A 26,284-nucleotide genomic window follows, 5' to 3' on the forward strand; every position below is an offset into this window, starting at 1 on the left:
GTCTCCTTAATAGATTGAAGTACATGGATGACATTTTGGTTACCTTCATGCTTTACTGTCGGCCACATGCAGATTGTATGCCAGCTCAGGGTTTGATAGGAATTAAGCCCTCCTTTTTATGTCCACTCTATGTCTCATACCACCTTTGAAGTTCAATGAAATTTGGTTGAATGATTTTCAAACAAGATCAAGGTCACTTGAGGTCAGGGAATTGGGTCTTTGAAAGAATATTTTTGTCTGCTCTGTATCTACCATGTCTAATGAAGTACACTGATGGAACCTTACTGGGTCAGTTAAAGGTCATAATTCAGGGGAAAACTGTCCTTGACACCTTTCCAAGTATGTTCACGTCATGAAGTGCTGACCGAGGCAATGTCTGGCTGAAGGTCATGGTTATCTAATATATAATAGAAGGCGAATGATTTTAGCTTGGTTTCCATTCTTTATGTTCATATATAATGCCTCAAACATCCATGAGGCAATGCCATTGGTTCAAGACTGGTCATACGGTTACCCTATTGGGTCACCGATCTTTATATCTTGCCAAGATGGCAGTGTTTTTTTCGAACCAGATGAATAAATAAAACATTTCCAGCAAGTCTTGGTGTCTTAATCAATATAACCAAGTTGTCAATGTGATATAAATGTAACTGGGTAAGAAGGCGACCCGATATGGGATAAATGGGGCGCAGGAAACCATATTCCGTACATATTTCTTATGAAATATGGTTTTCTTTGCCCCGTTTATCTCATCAGGTCACCTTACTCCATCACTTTGAGGATGTTGATGAAGCTCTGGTCCCATGTTCAACTTGTTAAGATGGACACAGTCAGTATGAATCTAACCCATTTAAGGTCACAATACAGAGACAAACTGAGCACTTGACAGCTATTTAAAGTTGATGAAACTTGTCACATGATCTTCTCACCAAGACAACTTGCAGAAACCCTGGGTCATGGTCAATATCTCTTACACCAATTGAAGGATATCCATGAAACATTAAAGGGACAAGACACCAGATAGTCTCAAAATTGGCAAGTACAGTTTTCCAAACAGCTTATAATTGTCAATATGAGCTCATATGATGCCGATAATACATCATTTTAAATGATTAAAAGATTATCTTGTCGATGTGTTAGCTGAGTTGATCTGTTAAAAATAACGCATAATGGTTTCCTAGATTATAGTGTGTATATTTAGCATGTGAAAGTCACGCGATAAGTCAAGATAAATATACTGACACCATTTTTAAATTGACTGGGATTTACTTGGTAGACAGACCCAGTTAATTTTGAATTAGAAAAATAAGCCAAAACTGCTTAAGATATATGTGTCGTGAGCGATGCAATACATTTATAAGTAAGATTAAATGTGTTGTATGCAATGATATATATTTTATGCAAGTTTTTTACTATTTTCTTCTTTTCTTGCAATAGTTCAACTATAGGTGAATGACCAAGGCACTGATCAGTCCTCATCAAATATTTTCCATATTTGGTTTACAGTTATAATGTTGAAGGGCATTATGTCACTAAAGAGATCAATAAACCATAATATTGTTTCCGTCATTTCTAAGAAATGGCCCTTGAATTGTCAAAAATGGCAATGGTAGCTCTACAGCTAAGGATGTGTATTACTATTGTGGCAATCCTCAGTTTATTTTAAAATTCGACCACAACAAGCAAATGGGTCATATGCCAGTGGTAAAAATGATGTAAAAATTGGTTTGATGTCTCTGTATAGTATATACTGACACTCTTTTACTTTTTAGTGGTCTACATTTAATTACATTAAATGAACTACCTACTAAATGGACCAGCCACAGTTAATATCACTTCACCTGATTTAAATCAATAACAGTTGCCTGCTGACTAACTGAAATAAATGTTTTGGAAAACTTGAGAAATACTGCCTTCTCATTGGACAAAATGAAATGTTGACCACAAACATGTCTTAATGCTTAAAACGTATCTGATATGATGCCAAAAACAGATAATTTCAAATCTACAATTTAATGCAAGACCCATTTGCGCTTATCAAGGTTCATGTATATATTGATAAGAACAACAAAGAAAGGCATTTTATAAATCAATGTAAATTTATTATTGAAACAATTCATTAACATAAAAATACACAGTCAAATGATTCATCAATGAAAGTTATGAACATGATGGCTTTTAAAAGCTCTGAACTATAATAAATGAACATGAACTATAATATACTCAAACAAACTATTTAACAGCCAAATTCTGAAATGGACTTGTGGTTTTAATATTTTGTAGAGTTGAAGAACAGTAAAACAAGACATTAATATACACTATTAAAACTGTCATTGAGAACATAAAATCTTCATAGCCCCAAGCAATATACACCATAATTAAAAGGCCTTCCCGCCCAAGAAATAAATAAACAATAACAAACAGACCCTATTTACAAAGCACCTATTGTAAGTTCAAGGTTTTCCTTCAATTATGGCAAAATAAACCCATAATAATAAATACAAAAAATACCGACTTATTTGTTTTTAAATACATAATAGTCCATTTTTTCCTAAAAATGTAAATCAACAAAATATAAAGCATTATTTTCAACCTATTAAGACTTGTTACAACCTATCATTCAGTGAAATTATTTTGATTAATTTAATACGAAAACAAACCTATAAAGTCCAAATTCAGAATTCAGCATTTTAATAAACATTGAAAAGCAAAACATGTAGCAATTCATTTCACTATTTTTAGAGATCAAAATAATAAGTCCTATATACTATAAGCATTTCTTGTAAGAAAAGTATGAGGGGGAAAGAGATGATTCAGCTATATTTTGCAAAACTGTTTAAATTCGAGAATAAAATGCCAATGGCATTTTTTTATCAAAGGGAGAGAATTAAGAGCAGTGTAAAAGGGAGAAAACTATACTATTGACTACACTGGCAGTTAAGATATACATATATATATCTGACTAGAAGTTGGATTGAAAATCCACCAGCAGTGATATATTCTTAACATAAAGGTGAGATTTTCATAAAAACTATTTTGGTTGTTCATTTTCCAAACTGAATAGAAGCTTTTTATAAAAAAATTGGTAATAAAATGAAATTAATTTAGTGCATATGAAAATAATTTTAAGAAAATTTAAAAAAAATATTTCCATTCCTTTACATGTTTTTATCAATAAAAATCTGATCTTTTTCCAAGAATAATCACTTCATCTACTTAAGAGAACTGACAAAATCAATCACTACTAACTAGTTTTTTTTGTACTGTGCATTTCAATTCAATAAACTTAATGAAAGATTGAAAGAGGTAGACCAATCATATTGTACAAAGTCCAAGTCCAACAAAACATTGAAACACATTATCAACAACTAGTTAACCCAAGTCATGCTTAAAACAGGAGCTGTACAGTTTTGCTGCTAGTATACATAATGTGTATGTCCATACAGTTTCTTCTAGTATACCCAATGTGTAGGTCCATACAGGTTCTAATAGTGCACCCAATGTGTGGGTCCATACAGTTGCTATTAGTACTCCCAATGTGTATGTCCATACAGGTTTTTCAAGTATACCCAATGTGTATGTCCATACAGTTTCCTCTAGAGGACCCAATGTGTATGTCCATACAGGTTTTTCAAGTATACCCAATGTGTATGTCCATACAGTTTCCTCTAGAGGACCCAATGTGTAGGTTCCAGCAAAAGATCTAACTTTAATAAGTCTTTTCAGTACACTGTTACAACAACTTGATTAACAACATATTTGAATGAACATCTATCTAATTAATTGACACATTTTTTTCTATACATTTTAAAGCAAAATTAAATAGTGTATAAATTCTGAAAAAGCCTGTCAGTCGATATAAAAAAATATTACGCATTTTGATTTCACTTCAGGGAAGACTAACATACAATTTTTGACAAGAAAACTTTGATGGAACCAGTAACAAAATGTGATAATCAAAAAATGAAATATTTGAACACCATGTCTGCCTGAACCATGTTGTAACTTACAAAAAAAATTCTATTATTTAGTAAGGTAAATCAATGTCCAACACCAATCATGAAGAATGGACTTGGCACCAAAACTGAAATACATGTATCTCTATATGAAATATGAAGGCAGTTCTTGTGTTCCTGCACCAAACAAGCAAGTATCTTAACAATGAAATGAGGCACTGTGAAACAGTCTAAGACACAAACGTAGGCTAATGTCCGAGAAACAATAGAAGGACTATGTTCGAGACATGATCATAGGTCTATGTCTTAGACACAAACATAGGGTTATGTCCGAAACACAATCATACTGCTATGTCTGAAACACAAACATAGGGTAATGTTTTAGACACAATCGTGGGACTATGTTCGAGACACAATCGTACGGCTATGTCTTTGACACAAACATAGGGTTATGTCTGAGACACAATCATGGGACTATGTTCGAGACACAATCGTACGGCTATGTCTTTGACACAAACATAGGCTTATGTCTGAGACACAATCATGGGACTATGTTCGAGACACAATCGTACGGCTATGTCTTTGACACAAACATACGGTAATGTCCAACGTAAGACTTATGCCTGAGTCATAATTGAAATGTTATGTCTGACTGCTGTTCTGGATATGTACAAGGCTTAAAAACAAGGATTCAGAGCAAAGGTCTTCTTGAAAAAGGACATGTATTTGATCACATTAATTCACTGACTTACATACATCAACAGTATCACCGAAACAAAATTTCTTATTTTACATAGTCATTTAAATTAAATACCCTAATGGTACCCTACATCAACTGACGGCAATTAATTTTAAAATTGAAGTTATAAGTAACGTACTGCAAAGTCAGTGTTAAGTAATGGAAATAAATAACAATTTGCCTTGATGAAAACACAATGCTCTGAAACTTGTCGTTGAAAACACTTTGTGAAAAAACATTGAGCAGTGGCCTGCATTTCAAAAATGCGATCTGCTAGGAAAATTAAATAAACAACAAATAATGGCACTCAGAAGTCATGATATAAATGATGATGTGAGCACACTTTAAATGAATCCCAACATAAATATATATATATATATATATATATATCAATTCATAATCAGTTTCATTCGTTTTCGCTTCAGTTTTGTATTCTCAACAAGATATACAAGTACTCATCAAGTTAATTATATTTCACTAGAGTAGATTACTATATCATTTGGAAATTCAATTTTTGCAGTAAATGTCCAAGTTATCATTATGCTGAAAGTATCAACTGTTATTTATGAACACTGCTTAAAGCTTCAACTTCATATTACTAACTTAAGATAACTTAATTCTGTGCCTTTTTTCTCATTAAGAAATTCAAGTGATATAAAAAAAAAATAAGTACATACTTAGTAAAGCATATAATTTTTGGCTTAATTGTCAACAATCCAAGCTAAATATAGACCAATATGGACTCTGTACTGTAACAATAAAGAGATATATCCTTTGCTTCAAGATAAGAAAAAAAGTTCCCATCAAACATCCATGTACACATATTGTGATATATCTTTGAAAGAACTGGCATACATTATTTGATCAATCAGAAAGGTTACTATGCCACCTACAACTCATCAGTGTAGGAAATCTCCTACTAACAGTAGTGAGAATTACTACCAGTATGCACCAAGTTTCGTTCCCTGACGAATATACAATATAAATTATATGGGCCTATCTTTTCATCAAGCCTTGCAATTGTTTTTTCTTACATATAAATTATGATTTAAACCAATTGTTTGCTTTGGGAGAAGGGATTTAGTTACACTGCTGCAAGAACTCAATAACTGCATATAGAAATAGAAGCTGTTTATTATCTTCTTACACTAGAGTGACTTATTTGATTTTGAGTTATTTTTAAGATTGCACCTTTTATAATCTATTGATAGCAAAAAAAACACTAACTTCCAAGACATGCGTCTGACTGATGGTAAATACAGTATTCATTATATTAGAGACTTATTTAGATTTGTAGCACAATCTTTACTCATCACATGATTCCTATATCACATGAGTCATATATCATAGACACTTATTGAAAGACCTGCCCAGATATTGTAAGATACAAGAGCAATGGCTTGATCACCCACACAGTAGTTCATCCTCATATCCAAATACTGACGATTGCTTTCATATTCAGACATCTTTCTTTTTTGTAATTTTAGCCACCATCTTGTCAAAGAAGGTAAGGTATGGTGGCTTTTTCAAAAACAATAATTTTAAGTAGAAATAATACCTATTTCAGTAAAAATAGTTTAATTGATCAATTAAGACAATGTTTGAATCCTAGGCTGGTAAATGTTCTAATTAATTTCCAAAAATGACTTAATATTAAAAAAAAATCTTGATCATATGTTTTTAAATCATATCCTCAATGATAAGATTGTTTGACAATATTTGAAATGATTAGGATAAGCGATGCCATGGTGATACTTAAGTAAGATTTGCTTCTGTGAATGCAGTAGGTTATCCCTCAGCGTAATTCAGTTTTCAATATACGTAGTGACATTGTCACAAATATTAGAAAAATAAAAAAAAAATCTTCCAAAATGAAAGCAATCAACAGTCAAAGGCTTTTAACATCAGCTGTGAAAAACATTTGTGCAAATTTCCTAGATGTGAATTTAGAAAACAGTGCCAAGTAAGATTTTTTAACAAAATAACAAATACTCTGATATCTTTACAATGTCATATCACAAAAGACGAAACTTCATTTTACATCAACATTACAAAATTTATGAAACAGTAACACTAACTTTAATAACAAGAAGTTTTATATTAAGTACATTACACACAATCTTATAATGAATACACATTATTTCAAAAGACGCATACAATAAGACACCGTCGAACAAGTTTTCTTCGAGTTTCTCGATGCAACCAGTCCAACATACGTCAAAACAAGTCTTCTTTTTCACAGACTGGTTGCAACAAGTAATCGACTGAAAGAAGAATGTAGGGGGGGTTTGATTAACTTGAACACAGTAGAAATTTGGCATGTCGCCAACACACTTGAGATAATTTGTTCAACACGTTTTTGTTCAACATGCTTTGTCACCAGTGGCCAAAATGGCCGAGTTTTGGTTCTCCGCTCCTTAGGTATCGTTTGTATGACAAACCTTTTCCTGGCTCGTAAAAGAGTCAACAGGTCGTGGGAGATTACCTTCAAAGAACAAGCAACCTTAAGATCATCGTAAATGACGATTGCGCCATTTTGTCGATGACTGAATCACACTGTTTTTCAGGTATCTCTTCCGGGTTCTTTCATGTCACTGCAATTATTGTACATTGTCTCATGAAAAGGTTCAATTCAAACATGAAAATATAGTTCTGAGATCCCTGGTTTGTAATAGATGAGGAATGGACACAAGCACACTGCTAAATATGGAGGAAATTTTGTTGACTGAGTCAACACATCAGGGAGGGCTTCGACATTAGGCAGACTAGGTCAGAAATTACTGTCACCCACCAGACTTATTTCAGATTGTCTCCTTAAGTCCTAGTTACCATAGAAGCTTGAGAAAAATGGCTTATCAATTCTGCCTTCTCAAGCTTTCAGAGTTTGACAGTTTGGACAGACACGCTGGCAGTTTTTGTAGTTAAGGACACTTGCACTCATCTTCAGACTTCAATGTTTATACTCCGGTCAGCTACAGTGAACTCTTGATGGTGTTACCGATGAAACAGAAAGTGTTGAAATACTGAACGAATTTGTCATCGTCTTCTTTGGACTCAAGTTTTTGTTAATATCTTCAGAAAATGTAGAGAGGCTGAATTTTGGAGAGCCCATATCGCCTGGGCTGGAGAGAGGCGACAAATCAAGGTTGAATGAATTATTTGGGTCGGTACTCTCCTTGTCACGTGCATCGGATGTCACCGAAGACTTTGCTAGTGACTCGATGCTGTAAGATCGACTCATGCCAAATGGTTTTGGAGAAGGAGTTGAATTCATTGTGGAAATATGTGGAAAATGTTGTGAAATGTATCGTTCCTGATTCGGCCTGTCTCGGTCAGTGAGTTGGAACACTGAGAATGGGGAATTAAACGGAGCTGCTGGCATATTGCCATCCACAGGTCTAAAGGCACTAGTATCTGACATTTTATTATCCACCATTGGATAATTATGTTGGTGGATGTGGTGATGGAGGTCACGTGTGGTGTCGTGTACAAGGGGTGATTCGACACCAACACTTCTCACGCTGCGTGACTTGCTGGGTGTGGAGAAGGGGTCCTCGCTGGCGGAGGAGGGGGTGGGGCTCCCCATCATACTGTCACTGTCGTGGTAACTGTCTGCGCCCATGTTGCTGTCGCTGTACTGGTCCTCCTCAGCATCCGTGCCATCGTCACTGAAAACCCTAATGCATTTTTTCTTCCTCCTGAAATATGAAAATAATATAATTATTCACCTATTTTATCAATGCTTAAACCATTAGTGTTAAATAATAAATTTGTTTACTGCACTTAAAGAATAGTGTTAATAGTGTGAAATTGCATAGTATATATTATGAAACTTTTAAATCTTGAAACAAGTTAAACATTATTTATGAAAATTTAAACATTAGATATTTTATTGATATTTTTCATTTCAGAGATTGTTTTGCGTAATTTAAAATTAAAGGGGCACAATTAAGGTTGATGCAAATATTTTAATTTTTTTCAATTTCAATGCATTATCATGTTTAACGCATTCGACTTTAATGGTAAAAACTAAAAAAAAGCATATGATTTAGGTACAAATAAAAAATATTTGCCAAAATTAATAGCTTAATTTTTAATTTAATAGCTACATAGCCACAAATTCCCCAGTTAAAAAAGCGTGAAAATATTGCTATTTATAGGTTTATTATGTAACTAAATCATTCACATTTTTTACACGTTAAAATCAAATGGGTTGAAAATGATAATGCATTAGAAATAAATATATCTGTTTAGCATCAACCTACATTGTGAGCTTTAAATACAAGCTGATTATTCCTATAACAATAAGACTAGCCATAGAAATTATGGATAACGTCTGGGGTCAATGGAATCACAATATCGAGCAAATAAATAAGTGGTAAGCTTGTATATTACATATCTGGTCAAGCATTAGGGTGCATTCTGTTTACTTGTGTGCTCTTGACTAAACTACTAGTTACAAGTTCTTAATTAAGCATGTACACATAATAATAACTACCGTAAATCAAGTGACTTCACAAAAAAAACTTTTCAGCCACAATTTACCGCAGCAGTCGATTGTATAACACTGGATAATTCTTGGTTTTAGTAAAAGTTTTCATTGATTGGTCAATATTTATACAATAATTACTTTCGACCAATTAAATAATTAAAGAGGTAAAAGTTGCCTAAGTGTTCATTGATAAGTCAATATTTATACAATAATTAGTGTCAACCAATCAAATGATTTAAATATGCAAACTAGCCAAAAAATAACCTGTGAGTTTTAGAATTTAAAACTGTTTGTTGATATGCATTCTTTGTGATAAATAAATGAGAAATAAAAAGAAAGGATAACCTTTGGACAACTAATCAAGGTTTTATACAATTAGCCTGCTGAATTGGTTCAAGATAGACTAGATCTATTGAGAGATTTATTTTTTTTTAGAGATTTTTTTTTTTTAATTAAAACTAGACGATAAGATGCATAAGATATGAAATGTTTGTTTAATGGAAAAGCTAATGAACAGGTTGTCATAAACTGGCAGTTCCAAAAAGAAAACAAGACGATAAGAGTTAAAAGCAAACGCATAAAAGCTAGACACGTATTAGTCTACCGAAATGCACAAAAAATATCCTGTAAACCCTATCATCTTAAATTAAGTAAACAAGTTCGGTCCATAATGTTAATACAGCAGATGAAAAGGATTTATATGCAACATGAGCACCACAAGTGGAAGCCATTGCCCATCTGTTTCTCTTGGTCAGTCCAGACAATTATTTTACCTATAATAACACTTGTACATAGCACGTAATTGTGAACATGTATACCAAGTTATATCTCAATATATTGAATAATTCACAAGTTATCTGCAACATTCAAGTTTTAAGAACAAGGTTTATGATGCCAGACGTCTTAAAATACCTTGATTTTTATAAAATTGCAAAACATTATTAGATTATGTAAGCGAAAATCTTTATACAAGTACATATTTCTGGCGCAATATGATTCTTAAATAGATTCCTATATAAACAAATAAAACATGCTATGGTTATATACATAAAGCAAAGCGTTACATATAAGCAGTTGGTCATTTTCAGGGCTGACTATCTACTGGACTTAATAAAGGGCAGGTAAAAAGGATAGATAATAAACCCTTTTCAAACTATGCGTTTATTTTCGAAGCAATTGGGTTTATTTACAATGTAATCTGAATCATGCGTTGATGAAACATGGGGCATTCGAGACTAGCAGTTTTAGCACTATAGGTAAGGACATGGATACATGCTTTTGACAGATTTTTTTTCAGCCAATGAAAATGCATTATGCAGCAGACAAAGCATAACTATTTATAGCCACCAATCATGCGGCTTCTCACATATTTCATACCTCATTTTCTGACTTAGGTATTTTAATATCTAAATTTTGATCACTAGTTAAATCCGTCCTGAAATCAACACACATTTTATTTTAAATATTTTCTAATGCTATGATATCAATTACATATATTACCACAATTATATATTTTGTGATTTTGAACTATTAAAAAAACATTTATTTTCAGTTTATGAAACATGATTAATCTAATGAATGTCTATCGGACAATATTTCAATATGGGTTTTATGAATAAATTAATTTCCAAATAATTATTTAAACATTTTGTTAATATTCTAAGGGCTTACAATCGGGAACGAGAGAATCATTTCTACACTACACTTACCGACACGGTTTACACCAATTCTTTTGTTGATCCATTCCGTACCGCGCTCGACACTTTTTTGCATCTCTCGTACATTCTCCTGGAATAATAATTTCGAAAAATTAACTCAAGATTTTTTTATCTTAAATTATAGAAATGTTACTTTTTCAAATGTTTTTGTTGGTGTTTATAAGCTATTTTATAAAAGAAAAACATGTTAGTAATGTAATAAGATTATTTTTCATGTATATCAAATGCATAAAGTAAGTCAAAAATAATCTGGACTAATATTATAAACGAAAATATCGCAAACAAGTAAAAAATATCAAGATAAATTATATCTAAGATGTACGAAGTATTGGTTAACCAGAGATAAAAGACAAAATAAGTCACAATCTGCCAGAACTCTTTCATCTCATATTCATTATACGGGATAAAAAAGCATAATTTCTATCATCATTTTTAAGACCATAAATTTTCAATCAACGCAGAGTATTTTTAAGATAATATCACTTATTTTATTACTTAAAATGATTCAATATGACTGAAATGAAACTTGGTGACATCCAAATGAATCCCGATTAGTGTTAAGGAAAAGAGGAATTTTAACGCCATATCGAACCTGACCTTCAAATCCAACCTGTGAATAATAGTTATGCATATAAAAAAAACATTTATTTATCCCCAAAAGGACTCATTCCACTAACAAATAATGACACTATCGCGTTATAAATTTTACATTACAATTTCAGGTTTATGCCAGAATAATGTTCGGTGAACAATGACAATTTTGTCCACCATCTAAAAGATAGGAACGCAAAGGGCACTTGGGAAATTAATTTACGTCTATGACATCAGTGTAAAACCTTAGTTTTTAATCAAACGTTTAACTTAAAACAACAACACAGAGAGACTCAATTTGTTAAAAAGCCTTTCACAGAATAAAATTTGCTGTGTAATTTTTAATGTACAATTATTACAGCCATTTTATTGCGAAAATCTTTGCAGAGTTCCATTGCAGTTTCACTATCGCCCCATGGGAGTTATTTTTATCAAAAAGTTTGCTAATTCAAGTGTTATAATTCATACTCTGCTTTGACTGAAATTAATTAAGAAATCAAGCATTGAAAATAGTTCTATGAAAAGAGTTGACTATGCCATTATACATGTGAAATATTAATCCACAATGGCATTGAATTAAAATATATTAAACACAGCTAAAAGCAATAAATGCTGAAACGGGAGAGATATGAAAGTGAAATGCACTCTGTGAAACGCATTTGCATAATATCCTTTGCACACTCAGTTTTTCTCTCTCAAGTTGAAAATAACAATAAAAATTCCACATATCTCTACGTGCAACACCCACTTATGTTCAAGCACAACATTGGCTGTCAATCAACAGTCATTCAGCTGTCAATCAAACCTTACCAAAGGCGGAGTTATCACTCCCTTCAGTCCATAAGGACTTAGCTCCTCCCACATCTGGCATTTCAGCTTTTCGTTTCCTTTTCTTTGTTCGTGTGGCATAATTATCTCTTGCGCTCCAACCGGGATGTAATTGTAAATGTGATTCCTTTTCTTTTCGTGCCATTTCGTAATACTTAGCTTGTTCTGATCGTTCTAATGAATGCCACTGAAAATTGTATCATTTACTCAAATCATAATTTCTTCTATTACCACCTTAATAAAACTGAGACTTTTGAAGAAAATATGGGCTTGATCATAGCCATGAAACAGTCCTTCTCATTAAAAGTTTATTCCTGTTGTTTTTTATTCTTGTAAACACAGCAGCAAATTTTGTCTCAAAATTGTGTTACCCCTTATCAAAAATTCTTTTAGAATAGTGTTTTTCTTCAGCAGCAACTTAAACCACCCATGTATCTGGTTTCTTGAATTCAATTAAAAATACACACGAAAAACTATTCTGTCAGCAGCTAAATAACGTTTTTCCCTCGTCTACATTTACATTCTGGTTGGAGCACTTGGATATACATCTTTTTGATACTTACCTCAAATTACAGGAGCTATCACTCAATCACTTGCTTAGCAGAATAAGCTGATGAAATTACAAGAAAAAAGGGCCACTTGTCTGTTCTGTCTTTGCGTGTATTTCTTCGGTCAATCAAGGGACAAAAGTCAATACTGACTGAACTTAAGCCAGAGTTATGTTTCTTGTTATACTCTAGTGTGCATCTCTGGCAACATAATTGTGTACCAAGTTTCATTTGAATATATTGAACGTTATTTTTTAGTTATGTCAAAGGATAGTTTTTGAATGACAAGGATGTCAATGCCAAGGCTATGACAGATGAGGTAAAAATTAGCATCAATGTTTTTCAAGTTAGTCTATATTGCTGTGAGAGTGGAACTCTTTCAAATTTCTCGAAACAATTGCCACATTTTTTTCACATCGCTCAAACTACAATCGACAGTCCTGAAAATCTGACCAATTGTTACCTGAGGGAGATATCGCCATTTTTAATTTGTCGTCTGCTTTCGGTTTTTTCTTTCTCACGTGCGAGCCATAGTTATCTCGTGCACTCCAACCAGGATGCAATTGTAAATGTAAATCTTTTTCCTTACGGGCCATATCATAATACTTGGCTTGTTCTTCCTTAGCTAATGAATGCCACTGTAAAATAGTCCGTAAAATTGTCATTAATAATTGTGAAATGCTATGAAACTTTTTTTCTAAAATATGAAATTTAAATAAAATATAATAAAAAAATTGCTTCTTTTTTTAAACCTAATCCCACCAAAATTTAATCTTACATAAATTTAATAAAAAAAATATCAATGATGGTAATGAATTGTATGGACTTTTTTATATGACTTTTTAAGGCATTCAATTTTTCTTTTTTTATATGACTTTTTAGGCATTCAATTTTTCTATCTTATATTCAAATCGTTTTTTCTTTCTTACATTCAAATCCTCTATGTTCATCAGCTTTTCTAAGAATTTAATAATCATATTAACAATACTATTTTTCATTTCGAGAACTAGGCTTATAATTAGCTTCTTTTTAAATGTTGACATTTCAAAAGGCGTTAGCACTTAATACCATTTCATTTTATTAGATGTTTTTAACAATTAAGACAGTTTATTTCTAGAATTTCATCAATAAAATTTAACTCATGATCATAAACCTATCTTTGTATTCAAAACCTCTTCAATATTTATTTTCAAATGTATATGATCTTTATTACATCCTTTACTATATCATATATATTTATTTTATCTCACCACAAAAAATACCGTTCACATTATTCACCTGTTGCATACTCTATAAGAGAAGTTATGAATAATGTTTAATATTTCCTATATATTTCCTATATATCTTTTTTCATAAATTCATATTATTGTTTCTATTTTCATAAAAAAACAAAAGTGCTTTCAATAATGTTAATATATCACAAATCCCAAGTTGAAAATTAGATATTGTACAAGCAATAAATTTTAAAAGCTTGTATTTACTGTTAATAACGTACATCTAGTTTACTAAGCTTTGTCAAATTGAAATTATGCAGTTTTATTACTGCACTTCTCGATTATTTGTAACAATCATAAATTCAAGAAATTTATAAGAATTGCTGTCAGATGTTTTAAATAGTGACGGTTAAATGGCCAGTTTGGTTTGAAATGTTGAATAGCCGGTTTGGCGGGAAAGTTGAATAGTCGGTTTGGCTGGAAAGTAATAGCCGGTTTGTTTGTAAAGCTGAATAGCCGGTTTGGTTGCAAAGTTAAATAGCCGGTTTGGTTTAAATGTTGAATAGCCGGTTTGTTTGGAATAGTCGGTTTAGTTGGAATAGCCGGTTTGTTTGGAATAGTCGGTTTAGTTGGAATAGCCGGTTTGGTTTAAATGTTGAATGGCTGGTTTGGTTGAAAAAAAGTAAATGGCTGGTTTGGTTGGAGTGCCAGAGATAATGACAGTAAAATTCCGCTGAAATGTCCGTAAAAAGGTAGCAAGATAATATGAGACAAATAAACAACAGTTTGACAACATTGTACGATTCATACCTTCATAGTTCAACTTTCACATGAGGTATATTTTGACCTAACATAGACCTCTCCCACCCCTCACCTCTCCATTTGAAAACTATTCATACTTCTGATTGATATGTTGACATTTTAGCAAAATCCCCATACCCCCACCCATTTTGCCTGTAATAACAAATTCTGATTTCATTGATTTTTTTTTTTTAAAGTATGAAAACATGATCAGAGTTTTGCCAAAATATCTCTCCTGCAAAAAAATGACTTTTCTGTAGATGTTCCTTGGCAGATTGTGACCTCGTTACTTTTGGACATTGTTTTCTAAACATGCAAACAATTGGGCACCCCTATATTTACCAAATGCGGGGTTATCCATATATCTTTCATCGAGACGTGGCACTTTTTCCCCCTTAACAACATCACACTTTCTTTTTTTCTTTTTTGCATGAACAGCATAATTGTCCCGGGCACTCCAACCGGGGTATAGCTGAAGGTGTAATTCCTTTTCTTTCCGAGCCATTTCATAATACTTGGCCTGCTCTGAACGATCTAAAGCATGCCACTGAAAATAGGAATCGCTATTAACATAATTTTACAACACAGTTTTATTTGAATATTAATTTATTTTTATTTTTTTATTATTTTTTGTTTTGATGATTATTTTCACCATTTTGTTTTCTTTGCCTTACATTATTAGTAAATAAATACTGGATAAATCAATGGTTACATAATTATTAATAATGTATGGTAGATTCTTGCTTGAGCGCATTTTGGCTTATTAATTTTTTAAGACTAGTTCAAAATTTGTTCATTTTATTTGTATACTTCAAAAGCAACCCTAGTTTTCTTGAATCATCGCAGTTACCTCCCTTAGACCAGTATTTTCCATACAAAACACTTCTAGACGTTTACAAAGAATCCATGATGCAAGGTTTCCTCAGAACTGTTTATTTCTTCTACTTTTATTACATAAACACACTTTAAATTGTTGCCTTATTATGTGTGGTAGATCTATTCGCCAGTATGGAACTTCACAGGCTGCGATGCCTTTGAAATCAGGCTTCAAACAAATTTATGTTGTGAAATGATCGCTCAGACTTTTCTTACAACTGAATACCCATGTATGCTGAACGGACATTAAAACTTGTAAATATTCAAAGAAATCCCCTCGTTTGAAATAAACCCCCAACTACAGGACCTCTGATACATTCATGCTCGCAAATATTTTGCAACAAAAATCAAACACAGCTAGTTCTTTCATCTATTGGCATTATGCTGCATTAATTGTTCGCTAGAAGTCTTGTGTATGGGGACATAAAGAAGAGGTGGTAATGATTCGATAATTACTCGTTTGTTTCCTCACCGCGGGGCGTCTCTGAGTCAGTAGCCCTTTGAAGCCCAAACCCAGAAACCCGCCTGTCTGCCTAATATACGTACTGCCCAGTTTGTTAGTTCAGCTGTTTGACATTATCGTTTAATTTCTAACATCATCAATATTCATGTAAATGGGTTGCATCATTTAGTCTGATTAGAAATTTAGTCATTATCCTTTTGTTTTTTTCCAATTTCTATTTTGACTTAATGTGTTAAAAAAAATATTGTGTTTTTTGTGAAAATTGCATTATTATTTTGATGTTCTTTTCACATTTGTGTTTTTGTTTTTCACTGTAATATTCTTTTTTTTATTTCTACAAATGGTACTATGGACCTTGTTTGACTTATGAAAGTTTATTAATGTATTTTTTTTTGTGTTCTGAAATTAAATGTCTCGATTTAACCCCTTTAGTAATCAAATGAAACACCTACATTATTCATGGAACTTTTTAAATGAATTTATGTTTTCTATTCCTAAGTAAGACATCCATAAAAGTATTTTATCCTATTGAAAAAAAAAATATATATCCTATTCTCATTAATATAAAATTGTATATTAATATCATAACAAAAAAGTTAAAAAAGTCAATTTATCTGTAAAACATCATTTTCCCCATTTTCTTTACAAAAATGATTTTAGTATATTATTATTAGGCCATTAAGTCTCTTAATTTTATTTTTCTTCAGAGCTCGAATATAATTTCTTGAAACAAAATTACTATAAAAGTAAAAGAATAAAAGCCTTTTATAGCTATGAAAGATAAACACTATAATTTCTTATGAAGAATAAAGAAATTAATTTCTGAATCACTGACACATTATAGTAACTTCAAGGCTAAGAAAATTGGTATCATTAAAATCCCTAAGAATATAATAATCATTTCTTGAGACTGTAACATACACCAGGTTTATACGAATGGGCGAAGAGGAATAATAGTCTCAAATTCATCTTTTTCTAATACAAATAGGTAACCAAACCCTATATTTTCTTTATTGTCATACTTAATGAAGAGTGAAAATTGGTACAACCATTATTATTTTAAGTATTTTCGAAAAACATAAAAGATAATACCAGCTTTTGTCTATTTAATAATAATATAGCAACTTATCTAATCATTAAAATACAAATTAATTAATAAATATATGTTTTTTGCCACAATAAAGGGAAAATAATAATTCTGAAGCCAGTTACTTTTCATTTTTATAACAAATGCTTTAAAAATATAAAATATGAACCAAGCCCTACATAAACCAGGTAGAAAAAATTCTTATCACCTAAACACTTTTCCCTAAATGCTTTTAATCTCGAAATGAAAGGTTTCTTTTTTGACACAATTGATAAATTAAAATATTCCACAAAGCAGTATATATAAGAGATAATTACATAAAAAAATATATTCCGTACTTACCCGACGACCTAATATTTGATTTATTGCAGCAGATTCTTTTAATGTACATTCTGCGACAACTTTTGCACGTTGTTCCTTCATAAATAACATAAAAGCGTTGAGGGGTTTCTTTATATGGGGTTTCTTTTTCTCCGGCTGGGGACTTTGACTTCCCCCACCCTCATATCCGTGTCTGAAATAATACAATGAAGCGGACGATAATGAGATTTACCTAAAACAAGATTGTGACAATGGTCGTGTGGTGAAGGTCTCTGCCAAAAAAAACGAAAAATTCCAACCCTTAAAAATTACTTAGAGTTTGATCGAGGGATTCAGGGCCCTAGCAGGGTTGAAGGGCTGAGACCCCTGTTGGTCATGACTTCAAATGCACTCAATCCAATGATTTCAGTATTTATTTAGTTTGGTTGAAATTAACACTAAAAATTTTATTTTGAAACTTCCTATTATTAATGAGTAATGAAGTTTGTGTTTTTAACCAAAAAAAACACAATAAACTTATTTTATATCAAAGATATAAAATACATTGACAAGAATTCAGGCCATTTTTTCTGAAATCCTGCAATATGTATAAATAAAACGAAAAGTAAGATTTTCTTACAAATGATCATTTTGATCTTAATGATCTTCCTTACTCATATAGTCATGTTATTCTAAACGCTTTATTTGTCTCGAAAATTAGTTTGGCAAGTTAAAAGAAAACTTATCCTCTAAACAATTATATATCAAATAATAACACCAGTCTTTTGACACCAGTAAAATCACAGAAAACATTTTCGAAAATATGATTTTTTGTAAATGAATCTTTGAAGCAATTTCCAGCATAGTCATTACATAGAAGTTAATGGGCTTTCAGTCACTTCTTCCACAATTTACGATGTTGACGATTCTTGCTTTGTATAACGTTTCTGCCAATATGACAATACTTTATTTGAATTATGACCGTTTAAGGCGCAAACAAACCGAGAATGACCCTTACAAATGATGTTTGAAGTCCAGAAATGGAGAAATCGTTGTTTTCTGATACCACCTTATTTCCCCAAGTTTTCTTCTAACCAATTTCCAAGCTCTTGAATTTCCTGTCATTAGAGGCTAACTTTTATTTTCGCCATCAAAGTTATGATTAATTAGACATGAACAGTACAATAATTTTCATCCGTAAGTCTTGAGCAAATACACACATTTTCCATATGAAAGAAATAAAAACGCACAATTGATTAATCCTATACAAACATTTATAATGGTAATATCATATGTTGATCAATATGAAAGACATTTCTTTCCATTTCTTCATAGAAGTATTCGCTTACAATGCTAAAACGAGGGAGAAAAGCAATACGATTTCGTTTTTTACGTTTGATTATATCATATTTTTGTTTGCTATTCTTTAACTGTAAAATGGCAAAAAAGAAACTTACATCGTTTGTTTTACACCAGAAAAATTATTAAATACTAAGTCATGTTTTAGAGAAATCTCATTATTTTGATTATTTAAAGATGTCTACACTATAAATAGTGGAGTCCAAAATGTGGAATGGCATACCAGCAACACTAGAACTGTTCTGGATCTGATTTAATAAGACGGAATCATAAATATTGCAACATATCTAATTCTGCGAAACTGATTCAAGACCCCCTTTAAGTTAAATAAAATGTCATTCCTACGTTTAAACCTGTCCACACCATACCTGTGATTGTCTGAGACTCCTCCCTCCTGTTTTGGTCCGCCCATGGGGTGGGGCATGCCTGGGTGTACCCCGGGGGGAAAGAGGCCCGGGGGGTAGCGGGCGTTGGAGTTGATGAAAGATGGGGGGTAGTGTCCACCCAATGCACCGGAAGATATAGGGTAACCTGGAGGTCTCTGCCTAAAAAAAACATTTAAAATTTTAAAGGTGGCAAAATATATTTTATACACTATAATACAATGACCTATTCAAATCTGAACTCAACTATATCGGCAATATACTAGATCAACAAGGAAGTGTTTGAACCAAATAACTGGGCGCATGCATTTTCACTTACATCTTTAGGTGGAGTTTCCGACTCTTCAAAAACTCAAAAGTGAAAATCTTATTTCCATTTTAAACTTGCTACTACTCGAGCATTGCTGGCTAAAATGACTAAAACAGGTTCAACTATAAAATATTTCATTACAAAAGAAATACTAGAAGAACAATGTGTTTCAGAACATTTCAAAATCTGCTGCGTCTCAAAATCAGACTCAAGATGTTAATAGTAAATTAACATTGGTCCAAGACATTAGTTCCAAAACAAGTAGGGCAAAAATGACAACAGTGTCATGTGATTTTACACAAAAATATGATTTCACTCCCTTCATCCTAAAAAACCCTGAAGATTTTATTCTTGTAAATTGATTAAGAACAGTAATTAAAAAATAGAATATTAAATTTTTACTCATTTCCTTAAATGATTTATCAGTTATTTCAAATAATATTTGGATATTCAAGGGCGGACACTAAGTTGTGATATGTTGAATCACTTCTTGAAACCAGTGTCATTACTTTTTTCAAAACCGTAACTGTATATTTTTCGTGTCATGTCAAACAAAAATAGCGTATTACATACTGGTTTTAACCAACATTACAATGGTTAAAAGATAGTACATCAAAGTTAATAGTTTTAAGGTATTTGACACTGACAGCTTAAGGCTTTAAACATCAAATATTATCATTCAGAGTTAAGTAATTTATTAATCATGCAAAATCAAAATTTGGACACCACAAATAAACAGAAATGATACAAATTGAAAATCTGGTATTTTTCAAAAATCAATTATTGTACGAAAATAATAATTGCCAAACCCATTAAAAATCATGAAATTGATCAAGATTTGATATAACTTGACTGTAAGGACTATTAAATTGATAATGATACATATTTTGACAATTAATCAAAAGCAAGTGAGGCCAAAAAAATTTTTTTTTATTCCACTAACTTCAACTTCTCCAAAAACAATAGGGTCGGAACCTAGGCAGGATTTTTTTTCTTTTCCATTTTTTGGGAACTCGGATTCTGTACTACATTGACCTTTATCAGAGTGTATTGCTTTTGAAGAAAGTTAAAATATGAAATGGTCAAAATGAAGATTTTTTAGGAAAATTACAAAAGGAAATCTACACCATGGCAAAAAAAAGTGTAGGGTAGGGATGGAAAAATTGAGTTGGTTAGGTTTGTGGAAACAAATATTATTTTTTACTCCTAAGTCAAAAATGTACATAAAAATCATTATTAAATTCCAAAGAACTACATTACAAAGGTTTCACAAAAACCCACTGTCTGTTTTTCCACTTTTTGCGGTTAATAAACACAACATCCTCGCTGACACTTTTACGACCCACACTTTAATTCGCATAAACTACAGTTATCACATAAACCGTGAAGTGTGTTACTAGAGTTTTTCATAATCTATAACAATATTATGGCCTAATAAACAGCGAGACATGGTGAAAACAATCCACAGATATGGAGTTGGCAGCAATACTGTTTATTTCATATAATTATCAATTACATAAATATCTATAATTAAAGCTATAACTGGGTTGTATAATTGCAATTCTCTGAAAACATGGGCGCCGTTGAGCGAACGCAAACGTTTATCTTGTTCAGTCCAACAAGGGGCATGACTCAATAATTATTTGAACAAAGGTTATGGCCCTTGTCTCTGCCAACATGTATATTAAGTGTCACTTGAATATTTTGAATGTTGTTTTAAATTTTGGCTTAGGCCAAGGTGTTTTCTTCACGATGACGACACTGACGACGACCACGCCAATAATGACACCTGTCTGTCACAATACCTCAACTTTTCGTCAAAAACCAGACAAGCTAAAATTCTGTAGTAATAAATACAGTCTCATCATAAGGTTTATATAATAACTGATTAATTGTTCTAAAAATATCGGAGCTTACCATTGGTCAGGGTATAATGAGGGTGGGAACTGGCCGGGGCCTGTGTGATAAGGAAATGGATGGCGGGGTAAACCTGCAATTAACAACATAGTTAAGTTATTCACAGCAATAATCAGTAAATATTCTTGGAAAATTAAAAACAATACTAATCTTTCCATGTTTTTTTTCAATCCATTTTAGTGTTCATGTTCATGGCTCGGCCAACTGGATCGCCAATTGGAAAGGTGAATGGGTTTTAATTTATTGAATTACAAAGCACTTGATGAAAACAAGTGCCAAATTTCCATATGTCAAAGTGGTTCACACATGCGCGCTGTCTATTAAACAGGCATTCGCGTAACCAGTAACTGGGTAATTCATTTGGTAGGCTGGCTGTGGCCGGCTTATGTCCTTTTAAGAGTTTAGTAAAGTTAAAATAAACAATATATAGCAGCAAGTACTAAAACTACTTTTTAAACTTTGGTTTTGCGATCTTTTGAAAAGAACTGTTATATGGTTGTCAAGAATATCAAGGCTATAGTACAGAAATTAAAAGATACACTATTTAAGAATTCATAGTCTAGGAATTTTATAAAATTTTGTTATGTAAATAATAATATCCCTTTATCAAATTAGTATATATATTGGGAACCCTCAATACAGCCGTAAATTTGAACTGATATTATTTTTTTTTAAATATTTGTTTTGAATTTCTATCAATTATGAATAATCCTATCTAACTCAAGCAAATATTTGAAAATTTTTCACAAAGCAATCTTTATCATTTACTTTATATGTATACTCCAAATCTGTCATTTTAGTGCATAATTTCTATCAATGGCACTTTTCAAAACCATCAAGGAACCTTAGTTTCTTATCGATATTAATTCCATCAGCAAACTTTCAAATCAACATCGCACATTTCACACTAATTTTTAATTTCAATTAAATTTCAAAACATGAAAGTGAAATCGTCAGGAAACCCTATTCCCTGTATACCATTATAACTTTGGCATTGCCTTTTGGCTATGAGAAATAAGAATATAAATGATTGTTTCTACATCTACGGCTTTGTTTCCTGAATTGTAATAATTTCTGTTTTAAATTTTATAAACATTAAAAGTTATAAAAATGAGCTGCTGACATTTTTCTATATAAAATAGTTGTCATTCATCAAAAGCCTAAAATAGTTGTCTTTCATCAAAAGCCTTAAATAGTTAGCATTCATCAAAAGACTGTCTTACTAGTGAAACCTTTCTATACATGCGAGTTATAATTTTCACTAGTAGCAACATGTGTACCAAGTTTCATATGAATATCCTTAACGGCTTCTTGAGTAATTGCAAGGGTTTAAAGTTGTTGCATGTCACAGACAACAAGGCCATCACGATATTATCTACTTTTTTTCCATACGAGCTGCAAAAACAGACGAGCTATCAACCTCGTAGAAAAGCTAATTATGCCAAGAGATAGCAGAAAAGTTGTTATAATACCTGCGTTTCATAATCTCACATTTCAATAGGAAATATGCATTTCTCAGGTATTGCTGTGACAAATACGGAGAATTTATTTGTAATTAAACTCTGAGGAACTCGTTGCTAGGTGTAGCATGAGACGTGTAGAGCATCTTCTTGGAAAACATACCTCAACAAGACTCATAAATTGCTAATTTCTTTCTCCATAGAACTGTATCATAATATGGTTTATGAAAAGTATATCAAAATATTGCAAATTACATGATCTGTGGGATATCACTTGGAGTTGCGTGTCATTAAGCAAAAAAAAAACAGGTCGAGCGTGCTGCATCCATATGCAAGCAACGAAAAGTGACACAATCCCACAGATGAGACGACAATTATAGTATTTATTGTATTTCTTTGAAGTCTAAAAAAAACATTTTTTAAATATAATTATATTTGCTTAATCTACACACAAACTTTCTTTTTTCCTTAATAACGTAGTATAGCGGAAGTAGGTTTGGCATGCTCACTAGATTTGCACATATACACTACGCCACTTTGTGATACGGCATCAGAAAAAGCATAGTCTCTTAGTGTGTCCATCAATATTTTATGTTTAAATCATTCCATTCTTCAAAAGGAAGATATTTGTTTTGTTCAATATAATATACAATTGCCTCTTGTATGAAGTACAAATCCAACGTCACCTGTTTTGGGGTCTATGGCGACGGTAGGTATTCCCATGTGAGCGGGGGGTGGGGAGGCGAACGGTCCCTCGTTATTGTATCCCATCATGACACTGAGTGGGGACTGCAACATTGGAACTTTCCCACCCTGAAAATACACAAAAAAACAAGGTGCGTGAAAAAAATGTTCACCTAGGGAATAATTTTGGACCATCCGTACTGGACAGATACTATTCTATTACCATTCTTCAACCTGAAAACAAAATCTAAATTTTAATTTTTCAATTGAATTATTTCAACTACCGGTATAATATTTAAGAACTTGTTTTCCGTATTATTTATAAAGTCACTGACATTGTGACATGTAGCAAATTGTCATACCGGTATTGTTATCATTTCAAATCTGATAATCAAAATATGCAAAGTCATGATATGAGAATCATAACGAGTGTTAAACAAACAATACTTCTATAATCTCTATCTATGCAATAATGATGTAACCAAAACCGAAGTCAATTGACTGATAAGCCAATGTGGCTGTCAACTTCACGTTCTGTCTGCGTTCACAGGTGCGTACACTCGACAGATAGAAACACAGCTGGGCTTCGGACAAAGACCAAGGTTACATCGATTACACCTTCATCATGGACAGATTTCATATGCATAGACTCCCACATAATACAAACATCAGGAAAACAATATCAGCTGTCAAGATTAAACAAATATTTAATCTACCCAATTATTAACAGATGACACAAAGAAATCGACAAATAGTTTTATTTGAATAGATAACTTTTGAGGGCAATGTTCTTATGATTAGTATAACTTTTAGCTAACGTTTATTTTTGAAAGGGGGAAGGGGGGGGGGGGGGGGTGTCTTCGGCAGTGTTGAGAAAAAGAAAAACTACTGACAGACCTTACACGAAACAGAAAAGGTTTTCAGAGTAGGAGTTTACATTAGTAAAGTGTCCGCCTCTTACCCAAGTGGTTGCGAGTTTGATCCCCACCAGAGGTACTTTATCACATCCTCTTTAAATGGACACAAGTACTGGTATCTATATAAGAAATTGACCCCAGAGTGATTCATATTGTCGGCACAATGGATCGAACTTACATAAATTAGTATAAACTAACAAATCTTAGATGTGGTTTGAATAACATTTTTCTTGCCTTACAAATCAGAAATAGAGACAAGGGACTCTTCATCTCTACCCCAAACCCTCAAGACATTTTTTTCCCCTGGCATCTGACATGATAACACCGGCACTAACTCCAAGTGCACCTCTCCGTTTGCAAGTTTGACACCCGATAAAACCATGGAGTAATATCTGCAACTCAGTTTCAAATTTTCTCCTATTATCTGCTTACATATTTTCCGCCTTTTTCTCCAGAAAGATCTGCATTAGCATTACCAATGGAATATCATCAGGCCAAACAAATTAAATATTCATAATGTTTTTAATTGTCCTATTACAATATTTTCACTCTGCATACTGAATACTTAATTTTCAATAAATCATCGAGGTAAATTGATATTTTTGCGTTGCAATCATATCATAAAATATCGAAAATGATGAGCCACAGTTAGTGTTATTTTTGAAAAGCAATCATTTTTTGATCGTCCTGGATTAACAAATGGGTGGCGAACAACTGCGGTAGATCAAGGGGGATCGAATGTCATGTGACCGTGATACCATCACGGTTTGCAGTCACGTAATTAAACCCCTATTATAAGCATTGTCTAATCCAAAACATTGTCAAAACTTATCACTTCTGACACGCAATTTTAGTATCATAAATCCCGAAACCAACGTCGACAGTTTTAGGTCTTGTATTTTGAATACCCGGCCACGGCGATAAACCCGCAAAAAAACACAAAACAATATAGAAAATTGACAATAAAGTGGAAGAGAATAATTATGGAAGTATTTATCTATCGCTGATTAAACTATCTAAAAGGTCTTGGGTATGTTCAAACGGGGTCATATGTCACTAGAGGGCCGATGCCATCTCGATAAATCAAATTTGCAACAAAACAAAATTGATAACCAAGATTAGGCTTGAAAAGACGTAACAACAAAAGGTGATCAGAGTTACAATCATCATATTGTTTCGTAAATAATAGACAATAATTTAACCCTATAAGGAAGGAACCATCGAACTCCAACATGGAAAACAGCTCTTGTTTCGGAGTCATGAATAATTTGACTTTGTTTCATGTTCATATCATCAATTTTCTCTCAAATATCAAATTTTTATAAATGCAGCTTTCTGCATATCAAGTGTCCATTAATTTATTAATGGATTCTGTCAAAACAAAAAAAATATGCAAATGCAACATAATGGATCATCATTTCAGGGGAACACAATTATTTTGCACCAACTACAAATTAAAATTGTGTAATAAAACAGGGTCATTTCACCCGATTGGGTTACAATGTAAGTACAGCACGGCTGTTATTGCTATCTGACAGTTTAATGGCCAAATAAAATGGTGCAAAAAATTCTGGCAGGGGTGCTGTTAGTTAATTCGAATATTACTGAGATAACAATATTCAAGCATTGAACGAATTCTCC

At 32.4% G+C, this 26,284-nt stretch overlaps 1 protein-coding gene across 7 annotated transcripts in view; it reads right to left on the minus strand.

Moving 5' to 3' along the window:
* Window positions 1-2,086: 2,086 nt before the first annotated feature.
* Window positions 2,087-26,284, minus strand: part of LOC128225096 (transcription factor 7-like 2) — a 40,016-nt gene continuing 15,818 nt past the window's right edge. For 4 of the 7 annotated variants that reach the window (XM_052935125.1, XM_052935123.1, XM_052935124.1 and 1 more), the window contains exons 2-9: window positions 23,729-23,855; window positions 21,583-21,655; window positions 19,341-19,517; window positions 17,656-17,827; window positions 15,230-15,434; window positions 10,897-10,975; window positions 10,565-10,622; window positions 8,232-8,393 (exon numbers count right to left, since the gene is read on the minus strand). In XM_052935125.1, the coding sequence (XP_052791085.1) occupies window positions 8,373-8,393; window positions 10,565-10,622; window positions 10,897-10,975; window positions 15,230-15,434; window positions 17,656-17,827; window positions 19,341-19,517; window positions 21,583-21,655; window positions 23,729-23,840 (897 nt within the window). In that variant the 5' untranslated portion in view covers window positions 23,841-23,855 and the 3' untranslated portion in view covers window positions 8,232-8,372. Of the gene's footprint in view, window positions 8,394-10,564; window positions 10,623-10,896; window positions 10,976-12,306; window positions 12,512-13,335; window positions 13,511-15,229; window positions 15,435-17,655; window positions 17,828-19,340; window positions 19,518-21,582; window positions 21,656-23,728; window positions 23,856-26,284 lie in introns of all 7 variants that reach the window. The other 3 variants (XM_052935121.1, XM_052935122.1, XM_052935126.1) reach the window with 3 other exon arrangements.

This window comes from Mya arenaria, chromosome 2 (assembly GCF_026914265.1).
Source record: "Mya arenaria isolate MELC-2E11 chromosome 2, ASM2691426v1".
NCBI lineage: Eukaryota > Metazoa > Mollusca > Bivalvia > Myida > Myidae > Mya > Mya arenaria.